We start from the raw sequence: 12,910 nt of genomic DNA, 5'->3' as shown, positions 1-12,910 counted from the left end.
GACCAAACTTAAAATCAGAGCCCCGATCATTTCAGCGTTCTGCTTAATTAATGTGATAATACACTTATTTTAGAGACGGGGCATTGTACTGCCTCTTGCTCTTTTCATCCTTGGTAGGAAAAGACATCAGCTTTTGTCATTAATGTTGAACAGGCTGCGCCTAGAGAAATTACAATGAACATTTATGGCCTGATGCAAAATCTGCAACAGTGTTTTCATTAACTTCAGCAGCCTTTGAACTGGTGCCAAAATGCTTCTGCTCTGTTTGGACTTGTACATTTCAATGGCTGGAAGACTTCAAAATGGAAACAAACATAGGCAGTTGGATTTTCATACCCCTGGGATTTCTGCTTTCACTTTCTTCTTGGTTTTGCGCTTTTTATGTCACTCTTCAATGAAGTATGGTCTTTATTTTGCTCATTTCTCTAATGATTGATTTATTCTGTCTATACAATTGGCTTGGAAGATAAAAGTGGGGGGGTGAGGGACTGATCTGGGCTCTGAAATTAACCATCTCACATTCTGAAGCTGATGCCAGAAGCTGTTTTTGTCTATCCCTCTGCCCTTCATCACTGCATGCCCTACAAGCTTTCACAGATGCTTCACATTTCCTCACTTTTTGCACCTGTAATGGTGTACCTTATTTATTGATATTTCCTAATGTTGGTGAATTTTTTGGATGAATTTGGCTTTAAAATACTGCCTTACATTGATAATAGAAGCTAAAGTTATGTTTATGTTATTACCTGGGGTTTGTATCTTTTTCAGTAGAAGGTTTTCATCTAATGATAACCAAGTATAATGAATTTCATCACTGAACTGCAACAACTTATTTTTCTTTTCAAGAAATTGAAATGAAAGTTAAGATACCACATATGACACAAAAAAAAAAAAATAATCCTTTTATTTTGGCATTTCTGTTAATGACACTTAAAAAAACACACACAAAAAAACCCGCTGGCACTATTTTCAATAAGAAAGGGAACCTAGAAATGCTATTCATATTAAAAAACTGCTTGGCAGAGTAAGTTTACAGCTTAGTACCAGCTCCCCAAATTCCTCCAAATAATTCCAGCATAACTTGGATAAAGAATGTTAGCATCTGGAGTGCCACCCAGGCAATGTCCACTATCAGTTAACTACCGTGTTGAGACAGTAAAAACTACACAAGTATCATTTCAAAAACATTGATGTATATAGCAACAGCTGCAGCACCATCAGTTTCAAAGAATAACAAAAGGTTGGAAAAATAAAAACACTTTTATAATGGAGAAGAAGAACAAAAATTATTCTTCAGACCTTTGTAGATTTTGTAAGACTTAACTGTTCTCAAATATTGGAAGTGGAAATACATTTATTTTTTTTACCACTTAAAGGATGCAGTTTACTTTGTATGTTCCTTATTTATTTTACAAACTTCAGGAAAGCCTAAAATCCTCTGATTAAAAATTTCAGCGAAACAAATATTAGTAAGAGTATTAATAGTCAGAAAGTAGCTTCAGAATTGAAAATATGTGAAGACGGATGGAGTTAACTTTGCAGTTTAAAGTTTGGTTTATAAAATAACTTCATACCTGTAGTGCTGACTTCTTATAATCAGTATCAAATAAATAAGTTGAATAATAAGCTAACATTGTGAAAATACTGCAAATACGTTTCCTGTACATACTAAACTAGTAAACTTAATTTGAAATGACAAACTTAGCTTACTTTAAAAACAAATATGAAAATACTCCAAGCATTTTTGTGGTTGTTGTTTTGAACTGGGATCAAACTATGTGTTCTTCATTGGGGTTGCCCAGATGATGGATTCTCGTGTAAGTCTGGAGCTTAATTAAAATTTGCCCAGATATTGCAAGGTTCCCAAATCTATTGCTTCTATACAGTTCTGTTGGGAACTTCCGTATTGAATTTGGTTTTCCAAAATGCGGAGCAGATCATCCCAGCATGGTAGCGCTGCTATCACATGCTTTTTCTAGTTCTGGGTGTTGGAGGTTGGATAGCCCTTGATCAGCGTGGTGGAGCTAGAGGTAATGCCCTGCAGCTCCACTTCAGTCTTGGATGTTGCAGAACCACGGTAAAAGCTGAATAAACTCACTTTGTACTGTCAGATTTCATCCTAATATAATAGCTTATGTGTGGCCACAGAATACAAAGTTATTTATTCCAGACAGAAATATAATGTGGATTTTCTAAAGGTAATAGTGAAAAAAAATTCTCTTTCTCCTATTTTCTCTTGCAGTCCTTGGTCAAGGAAGAGTGCACAAAATTTTCTATGCCTTATGCAGCAAACTTCATATTCTTAACAAACTCCCTACTAAAGCGGATAAGTAATGAACAGAATGTTTAACCAAGATAACTCCTAAGCTTTCAAAGCTTTAAATTAAATATTATTTTTTAATGGGGTGACTTGAAAGTTTTCACTCCCAGATTTTATATAACTTTATTCATTTACACTGGAGGATTTTGTAATATATTGTTTAAGTATTGCTAAGTAAAAGGAATATTACCTTCAGATACAGTTCAATAATAAATATATTTATTTCTGTATTATTTGTGTAAATGATTTCTACATTTTTTTGCAAATTTATTGAAAGGCACTTAATAAGGGTTCTTTGTGCGATTCATCTGTATAAGTGCAGGTAAGAGATAAATACTGAAGTTTGCACTAGCCTGTAAAGGAGGATGAAATTTCATATGAAAATAAGTATTTTGTTTTGGAAACCTTTCTTCAGATACTTTAAATAGCCTTCCCAGGATATTAGCAATTAAACTAAAACTTTTATAAAACTTTCAGTGGTTTCTGAATTTTAGTAGTATACCTTTTTTTGAGACATCTGGCTGCTACTACAGTTCATATGTTTCACACTAACCTTTTGTAATGAAATCCTGTTCATTTGCATTAACAACTGTCACCCCTGTACGCAGTTTTTGTTCTTCAGAATATGTGTGGCCTGATGTACAGACACAGCATCATCATAAAACTTGTGCTAAACTAACAAATCCTGTCATTTTGAAGATCCTTTTTAATTTTTAAAAGAACACAGAAAATGCAGAGCTTTATTTATGTGTCTCCCTCTAACTTCTGTTGCTTTAACTCACAGGCTGGTCTTCCTCCCTAACCCCTTTGTTAACAAGTGGTGGTCCTGTCCCCCTGGGTGGCAGGCCCACCCTTCTTCACCAAGCTGCTGCCCAGGGAAATGTCACTTTATTATCAATGCTGCTTAATGAAGAAGGACTGGACATAAATTACTCTTGTGAAGATGGCTATTCTGCCTTGTATTCTGCTGCTACAAACGGACATACAGGTAAGCGATTCTAAGTTTTGTTACCACATTCGAGTGAAATAGTGAAAGCTTATTTCATAAGTTTTAAATATTAAGTGAGGTCAAATGCATGTTTTTTGAAATTGTGAGATTGAAACTCAGATGTATAGATTATATGATAAAAGTCATAGTATAGCGTATATATAAGCAATGCTTCCGGAGGCAGAATTTTGGAACACAGAAAGCATTCTTGCTTATGGTTAACACTCTGCAGGAACATCCATTCTAATTCTCCACTCCCTTCCTATAAAAAGCCACCAGATATCATCACCCCATGTTCTGTGACAAGCTAAAGATCTTTTGTAGCAAAGGCAACTTGAAAAAAAGAACTTTGCTCTACAGGGAGTAAGCAGGGAAGAATAGGTCATCACCAGTGTTTTGATCTTCTGCAGCAGCAGTAAAAATGATGGAAGACAGTTTCAGAGTAATGTGTTACTTGGGAAATAAAATGAACTGTCTTTATTTTTGAACTAGATGGAATAGCCTTAGTTTGTTCTCTAGGCTCTACTGAGATAGTTAACTTATTTTTTACTTTTTCCCACTACCCCAACGCTCAGTCTCAAGGAGGTAGCATCTCTGAACCTTTCAACAGTTAGTCTTCATATTTAATGAATATATTTATAAAATGAGGTAAAGATGTTAGTAACAGATACAGATTTCATGGATACAAACTCTAAGCGGTAATTTTCAGACTGTTAACATAAGGCTCTTGAACAGGAGCTTTCTTTAAAATTCCAGTACAAGTTACTGTAGTTTTTTCTGCTGAGGTAAAATCTCCTAGATTCTTATATTGCAAATAATACCATTATGCTGTTTTGGACACTAAAGATGAAATCCACCAATACCAATGACAAAAATTCCATTAATTTTTAGTAAAGTCAAGATTTTGTTTCACAGTAAAAGGTGGAACGTAATGCCTTTAAAGCCACTGCTTTCAAGAGTACTTTGTGGTTTTATTTAACAAACTATTTGTTAGTGACACAATTAGAAAATCCCAATCCAGTGTTCAAAATAGTATTTAGTGAGACTACTCCATTATTTTTCTTAAGTATTTTAAAAATAAAAGTAAAATTATGATCCATAATCCATAGCTAAGCAGATAGTGTACATTTTTTTCTGATATGTTCAGGGTTAATTTTGCTACCAGGCATCAGGATAGGAGGAATTTTCCCTTTGTTCGGAATGGTATATTTTATCTGTGCTTGCTGGGTGCTATGGTTTACTTCGTAGGAACATCTGGGCCTTTTCATCTGACAGATTCTTTGCTGTTGCCAAGACTCTTTAAATATTGGAAAAGTTCTTTATTTTATTTTCTTCCTTTGGCACTTATCTTTTTTCTTCTTCTTTTTTTTTTTTTTTTCAACTTGTTATCTTCAGTGTTAAAACTCCAAGTTTATTATATTGTGTGGATTTATTTTTCCCCTCTCACTGAATGGGCGTTCTGTGGATTCTTCAATTTATGCTTCCATCCATTTATCATTGCTGGTGTTGTTTGTGGGAAATCGTAATTGACCCGATTCATCTTTACTCATTTTTTATTCCTAAAACGTTTCAAAGCAAATGCCCTGATTTTCAGTTACAATTACTGAGCAGCTCTTACTGACAGCAACGGCAATTTGGTTTCTTGTTTTATTGTCAAAATTTCAAATAAGAGATGCACTTGGCAGTAGTATAAAAACACAATAATAAAAACACACACATGCATATGCATCCTGTAATTGTTTAGTATCTTTTCCTTTTTAAGATAAAAAATACATTGCAAACGTTTTAGTGCTGTATTTCTATTTATAGTTGACAGGATGCGAAAAACACTTCGTTGTACAAATCATCCCATTTTAAAGACTAAATGGATTGTATGAATTCTGAATGAGAGAATCACACAGCAGCAGCAGTGATGTCTCCTTAATACATTATATGAAAATCCAGCATAGTAGATTTATAATATTTTTGAAGAAAGATTTTTGTGCTTAACTTATATGTAATCCTGTCTTTGTTACTTCCAGTTTGTTCCCAAGTACATGGATAGATGCAGCTCTTCAAAGTGGAGGCTTTTAAAAACAAATTTATGTAAAAATATATAGGCTACAGAAAGGTAGTATAGGAATAAATCTATTCTTTTAGAAAGTCCTTTTTAATAGCTTTTTTTAACTAACCAGGTGGAAAGAAATGACACTGATTTAATTTTAAGAAGGATAAAATATTTATTGTACAAATTTTTTCATTGCATTGAGTAGGATTGTCAATGGTAAGTTACAGTGTTTTGGCTGTTGCTTTTTTTTTCCTTAGAATCATAGAATCATTTAGGTTGGAAAAGACCCTTTAAGATCATCGAGTCCAGACATAAGACTTGACACATAAGCTTACCCTGGTGATCACACCATGATTTAATTTATTGAGAATACTTTCAGCCTGGAGTTAGTGACTAAATAGATTCAGAGATTTCCAGGACCTCTTGTTTCTTCTAAGTTAACTAACCAGATTTTCCAGTGTCTCCTGGGAGATAGTTGGCCAGGAGAAAAGAGTGGCTCTAGACTCGTTAATAGCCAGCATAGCGAGTACCTCCCTTCATAACCAAACACCGTGTTGCAGAGGGTCTGGGAAGAGTAGAAAGTGAATGACCTCTATGCATTTTCAGTGAAGAATACAGTATTTGAGATGTGTAGATCAGTAGAGAAAGGTAGAGCACATTGTACCCAGTATGGTGGCAGCAGCTGTTACGTGCTCTCAGCCCAGTCTGTAGAGAAAAGAGAGCACTCAAATATTTTTTCGTAATCTGTCCTATTTGCAAAATGTGTAGCCTTCCTGTTCGTAAACAGTTGCCTTTTGAGAGCTGCAGCTGAGGGTTTTTCCAGCACATGAAGCTCATAGGAGCTGCTTTGTTTCCTGCTCACACTGTCCCCAATTCAGTAGGCCTGAGAGAGAGAACTTCACTCTAAAAATATACACGAAATGTTTTCTTTTTTGTTTTAATGGACACGAGGAAGCTGTTGATTTTATGATTTAACCACTAGATTGGAATAGCTGAACAGATTGTTTTGTCAGGCCGTCTTGGTTTGATCCATTAACAAAGCAGGAGCCGCTTCAGTCTATTATGCACTTGATAACATCTACAGAAGTTCACTTAGCAAATATATCTGTGTATCTGTATTGTGTTGCCAATCCTGACCATTCTCTGCCATGCATGATGTGGTTGAGAAAGAGAGAATGGAATAATAAGAGCTCCTGAAATTGAGAGATGTGAAGAGAATAATAATAATAATAATAATAATAATAATAATAATATCATCCTTTGGACTCAGCTACTTGCTAATCATATGCATTTATGGTACAATTGATTCTCTTCTGTCCTGAGTACTTGGAGGCTGTGGCACCCTGCTTGATAGGAAAAACCGGAATGATGTGGGAAGTAGGAAGGAGTGAGGTGCAGAGACATACAGCTACATGGAGTCAGCTCTGCCGAGCCACTGGATGTATCTGCATGGTGTTTGCCAGCACTCTGGAAGAACTAACTACCCAGCTGTGGTGGAGAGCAGTAAAGTCTCCAGGTGTTTGTGCTAATATGCTTCCATGTTTTGCTTTTGCTTTGACCAAAACCTTTAACTGAGTGACAACATCGATGTCTGTCTTGTGCCTGCCCTGCCTCCCAGTCCTCTCTACTGCTGATTACTTCAGTAGCAGACAGCAGTGAACTGGAGTTAATGAGCCTGAATTACCCATCTCCAAATCCCAATCAAAAGTCCATCCAGAGGACCCAGGGTTCTTGGAGATGATTGCTCTTTTACTTGGTATGCCACCAGAACAGATCGTGTAGAGCTTACTAGCTTGCATCGTGCGCCTTATGAAAGTAGCTGTATTTCCTCACACTTGCACCCATCCCTGAGAATAAAGAGGTCTTTTCAGTGATCTTAATCAGAAACTGTATTTTCACAAAGATAAGCTACCACCTGAATGATCTGTCAGTCAGTAATTGTGGGTTAACCATACCTTTCTAGAAAGGCGGTCTTGTTCTGTGTGTTCTTCATGGCTTTTGCATGACTGACATATGCTTTATGAAGAAATCAAAAAGTATTCTAGACAAATACTAGAAACTGCTGGAAGAAAAATTTTTCAACATCCTTCACAAACTTTAAAAGTATTTTTCAAGTTAATTGTTTAATATAAAATGGGCATTGACAATGGAAAAGGGGAAAAAGCCTATGTCATTAGCAGAGTTGTTTCTATTACAAAGTGATTGAAAATATAATTTGATTCGAATTGGTATTATCTTACAAGTGGAAATCCTAGGTAAGTTAGTTAACTGAGAGCTTCTTTGTGACTTAAAGAAATTATTACGGATGAAGTCCTGGTAGCTTATCCAATAACCATCTTAAAAATAAAAACAAAAAACCAAAACCAAAAAGCCAGTCAGATCACATGACTTATTTAAGAATTAAGGAATCTATTTTAAAATCTTATTTCTTAATGTTAAATTATTTATTCAATCACCTCCACATCTGTATTAATATTTGAAAGAGTTGTAACAGTAGTAAATACGTTAAGGAACGGTTTAGATTAGTCAGATTTCTAAGTAATTCTAAATATATTTTTCTGATATCTAGAGATAAGCTTCACTAGTAAAGCTTGGCTCCAGGATCTTACCCAGTGCTGGAAAAGGGTGCATTAAGCTTGCTCAGAAATCAGGTCAGGAGTTTATAATTGGTGTTCTAGCTGGGCTTATTTTCAAAATAGTAGTTTCAACTACAAAAAACTTGATTTATTTTGGTCTAGAACCAATTTCAAGAATATAGAGCAGATTAAGGTTTTTTTCCAAACTTAATTGCATCAAATGATATTCCAATTTGTGGATGAAAGGCAGTCTAATCCCTATGTAATTAATTATCTTAATTTAGCTGTAGGATGGTAGAAACAGGCTGGTACTATTTTTAATGTGTCATTTTGGAAATATATGAATGGGAATGGTTTGGGGAGGTTTGAGTTTGTCAGTTTATCTTATTTGTCATTGCAATCCCATGTCCAAGTGTCCTGAAGGAAGGCTGTCCAGCCTGGTGTTTGAGTTACGTGTGGCTTGTGAGCACCTCCCCTGGGGCTGTCTTATATATGGGACGCGTCTCGTGAATGCTAGTGGGACTGTCCTGCCTTTGGGGGCTGCTGGATAATTCCAGTTCTCCACTTTGGGGGTAAATTAGCTACCACCATGGGAGTTGTCAGCAATGGGCATGATTTTGGATCCCAGTAGTACCCAACCGTAGCCCCTTTTGCCAAAGAGTGGTGGTACCTCCAGGAGTCAATTCTCACCTCTCTCCTGCAAACTGCTTCCCAAGCTTCTACTTCACTAAGGTGTGTGATGTATGGCCAAAAAGCCTGGCTGCTTTTGCCCCTTCAGTAAGTTTTAACCACTTGTTCTTGTTGCATCAGTCTATGTTTATGCTCAATTTATAGATTGTGTGAGATTGCTGCTGACTGCAGAAGCACAAGTTGACGCTGCTGATAAAAATGGCTTTACACCCTTGTGTTCAGCAGCTGCTCAGGGACATGTCAAGTAAGTGAAGTCTTAAGATTTTGCCTGTCAGCTGTTACTCAATTTTATATTGTCTTTACTTTTTTATTACCTTACTGTTGCATTCTTAGGTACAAATGCATTTAACTATCATTTATTGAAAGCATCTACTGAAACTCATATTCATATGCCATTCTGGTTTTAATATTTTCCATGCGTTTTGTTTCCAGTTGCAGCTCTTAAAGTTGCTGAGTAACCACAATATAATACTGTTCTACATGGGCATCATACCTTTGAATTTCTTAATTTTCTTTGAGTTATGAGCCATAATATAAGATTAACAGAGGAAGAAGGAAAGAAATTATTTTTGCACTGATTTTTTTGTACTAGAGAACCATGAATATCATATTCAGAGACAAAAGAACATTTATCTGAGTATTCTCCTGGGTGATATAGAATCAAATACTTTAAACAACAAAACAAGTTTTTTAAGGTTTAAGTGTTTTGTACCAGTAACTTTGAAAAACAGAAAATTATTTATGAGTCAAAGAATATTTCTAAGAACATTCTTCAAAACATAGTTACAGTAATTTCCTTTTATTTTTTAAGCTCCAAATTTTATATGGATTGGTGTTTTGTGACATGAGTGGAAAATTCTGTCTTTTTATACTGAGAACCGGTACACAGCAATTCATTGAGATGATTGGTTTTTTCCTCCCTTTTCTTCCCTTCATCAGAGGAGCTGAAGGCTGATGTGTTTCATCTCTCCAGCTTTACTGTGTGTCATAGAATCATAGGAAATGAAACTGAAAGTTGGAAGCAACCACTAGATAACTTTTTCCAGAACATCCATATCCGGATAAAATGATTTTACAAATGCAAAAAGTCCTAAACAGCATGGCTAGGAATCTTTATTACAGACTTTACCGTTGTTTTATGTATCTTTAGTTTTGCTTATCTTTCAGTTTTTGATTCTTTTAATGTTGCATTTTACTATTTTTAAGGATTTTACTCTGATGCAGTAACATATAGGGGTCGAGTCTTTAAGTGTTACTATACTGTGATAGGCCCTGACCCAGCAATGACGAAGAGCGGGATGCCTGTCCTTCTCACAATCTTCCACGAGTCTATAAGGACCAGCAGAGATTATTACCACTTCTTAGAGGACTTCAAGCTTATCAACTACTGGGCAGCTGTGCTGGTTTTGGCTGGGGTAGAGTTAATATTCTTCATAGTAGCTAGTATGGGGCTAGGTTTTGGATTCGTGCTGGAAACAGTGTTGATAATCCCAATAGACAGTTTAATAGGTAAAGCAAAAGCTGTGCAGGCAAGCAAAGCAAAGCAAGGAATTCAGTGCTTCCCGTGGGCAGGCAGGTGTTCAGCCAGCCCCAGGAAAGCAGGGCTCCATCACAGCTAATTCCCTCAGGTACTGCATACCTACCTCCATGGTGGTCCACTTGCCTGGGTGACATCTTTTACTGGAAGTCTTAATCCAGAAGCAACAGACTCTCACTAGGTGTTTTGAGCACAGAAATACATATCTAGTTAAACATTTCAGTGTTTTACTTAAAATTGTAAAAATTACATGTGACTTCACAAGACAAACCAAAACCACACTGTTCATATTCTCTCACTAAAATAAATTTCTTAGACTTTATTTAAATAGGAAGCTGTTATTTCTCTGACTTACCTTCACAACACTTTGCTATATATGGTCTGCTATGTTGGGATATTGCAGAATGATATTCTTTTCTATTCTGATACTCTATGTTATTATTTTTCTCTTAGAGTTACTTATGTAGTAAGATATCCCTAAACACTTTTCTTGCTTTCAATTTTTTTAGATATTGAACATGAACCAAACTGTAAAAGTGAGCATGTAATAATAACAGGGCCAGCCAAAAATATCAGAGCTTCAGGCTTTTTATCTGTTGATTACTTTAAAGTTCTGGCTCAGAAAAGGTCTGTAAAAGGCAGAATTTGGGGCAATAGTATAATCTGTCTCCTTGAAAGTGGTGTGTTTCATAGTCCGTGTTACTTGTACTACAGCACAAAGAATCTGGGGTTAATGACAGCACTAAACTACTACCAATTACTCAGTACTTGTCTGTGACAAGTGATTTGCTACCCAGTCCCCTGTGACACGTCAGTTAACCTTATTCCTGAACTGGCACAATAACTGTTGTTCCAGCCCCAGTTACAGAGTCAGAAAAAAATTATAGTTTTCTAGGGCTGTTCATTAATCACAGAATCACAGAATCTTAGTGGTTGGAAGGGACCTTTGAGATCATCGAGTCCAACCACATTAAAAAAAAAAAAACAAAAACACACAAACAAACAAAAAAAACACAACACAAAACCAAACAAACAACAACCCCCCCCAAAAAAAAAAAAAAAAAAAAAAAAAAAGCAGCATCCATCAACTAAACCCCACACACAACACCCCACCACAAACCAACAATCCCGGGCACTAGAGCATGCCCTGAAGAGCCACGTCTACACGTTTCTTAAATACCTCCAGGGATGGTGACTCCACCACCTCCCTGGGCAGGCTGTTCCAGTGCTTGACCACTCTCTCAGTAAAGTAATTCTTCCTAATATCTAATCTAAACCTCCCTTGCCGCAGCTTCATACCATTTCCTCTGGTCCTGTCATTATTCCCTTGGGAGAAGAGGCCAACCCCCGCCTCTCTACAGTTTCCTTTCAGGTAGTTGTAGAGGGCAATGAGGTCTCCCCTCAGCCTCCTCTGCTCCAAACTAAACATGCCCAGTTCCCTCAGCCTCTCCTCATAGGACTTGTTCTCCAGACCCCTCACCAGCTTGGTGGCTCTCCTCTGGACACGCTCCAGCACTTCAATGTCTTTCCTGTAGTGAGGGGCCCAAAACTGAACACAGTACTCGAGATGAGGCCTCACCAGTGCCGAGTACAGAGGCACGATGACTTCCCTGCTCCTGCTGGCCACGCTATTCCTGATACAGGCCAGGATGCCGTTGGCCTTCTTGGCCGCCTGGGCACACTGCTGGCTCATGTTAAGCTGGCTGTCCACTAACACTCCCAGGTCCTTTTCTGCCGGGCAGCTTTCCAGCCACTCTTCCCCAAGCCTGTAGCGTTGCTTGGGGTTGTTGTGACCGAAATGCAGAACCCGGCACTTGGCCTTATTAAACCTCATCCCATTGGCCTTGGCCCATTGGTCCAACCTGTCCAGGTCCCTCTGTAGAGCCTGCCGACCCTCAAGCAGATCAACACTCCCACCTAGCTTGGTGTCATCCGCAAACTTACTGAGGGTGCACTCAATCCCCTTATCTAGATCATCAATGAAGATATTGAACAAGACTGGCCCCAAAACTGAGCCCTGAGGGACACCACTGATGACCGGCCGCCAACCAGATTTTGCTCCATTAATCACAACTCGCTGAGCACGGCCATCCAGCCAGTTTTTTATCCAGCGGAGGGTACACTTATCTATGCCATGATTCTCCAGTTTCTCCAGGAGAATGCCGTGAGGGACGGTGTCAAAGGCCTTACCAAAGTCCAGGTAGACAACATCCACAGCCTTCCCCTCATCGAGAAAGCGGGTCACATGGTCATAGAAAGAGATCAAGTTGGTCAGGCAGGACCTCCCTCTCATAAACCCATGCTGGCTGGCCCTGATCCCTTGGCTGCCCTGCACGTGCCTTGAGAGCTCACTCAGGATGATCCTCTCCATGATCTTTCCCGGTACCGAGGTCAGGCTGACAGGCCTGTAGTTTCCAGGATCCTCCTTCCGGCCCTTCTTGTAGATGGGCGTCACATTGGCCACCCTCCAGTCATCTGGCACCTCTCCTGTTGACCAGGATTGTTGATAAATAATGGAGAGAGGCTTGGTGAGCTCTCTTGCCAGCTCCCTGAGAACCTTTGGGTGAATGCCATCCGGCCCCATAGACTTATGCGTGTCCAGGTGCATAAGCAAATCATTAACTACTTCCTCATGGATTACAGGGGAGTTGTTCTGTTCTCCATTCTTATCTTCCAGCCCAAGAAGCTGAACTCCCTGGGGGTAGCTGGTCTGACTATTAAATCTGACTATTAATATCACCGATTCAGCAAA

At 38.1% G+C, this 12,910-nt stretch overlaps 1 protein-coding gene across 1 annotated transcript in view; it reads left to right on the top strand.

Moving 5' to 3' along the window:
• The window catches only part of CTTNBP2 (cortactin binding protein 2), a 91,907-nt gene that overhangs the window by 46,497 nt on the left and 32,500 nt on the right, over positions 1-12,910 (top strand). The window contains exons 5-6 of the mRNA XM_074168023.1: positions 3,105-3,308; positions 8,766-8,865. Coding sequence (XP_074024124.1) covers positions 3,105-3,308; positions 8,766-8,865 — 304 coding nt within the window. The remainder of the gene's footprint in view (positions 1-3,104; positions 3,309-8,765; positions 8,866-12,910) is intronic.

The sequence above is a fragment of the Numenius arquata genome, chromosome 2, assembly GCF_964106895.1.
Source record: "Numenius arquata chromosome 2, bNumArq3.hap1.1, whole genome shotgun sequence".
Taxonomy (NCBI): Eukaryota; Metazoa; Chordata; class Aves; order Charadriiformes; family Scolopacidae; genus Numenius; species Numenius arquata.
This window is presented reverse-complemented; position numbering and strand designations above follow the sequence as displayed.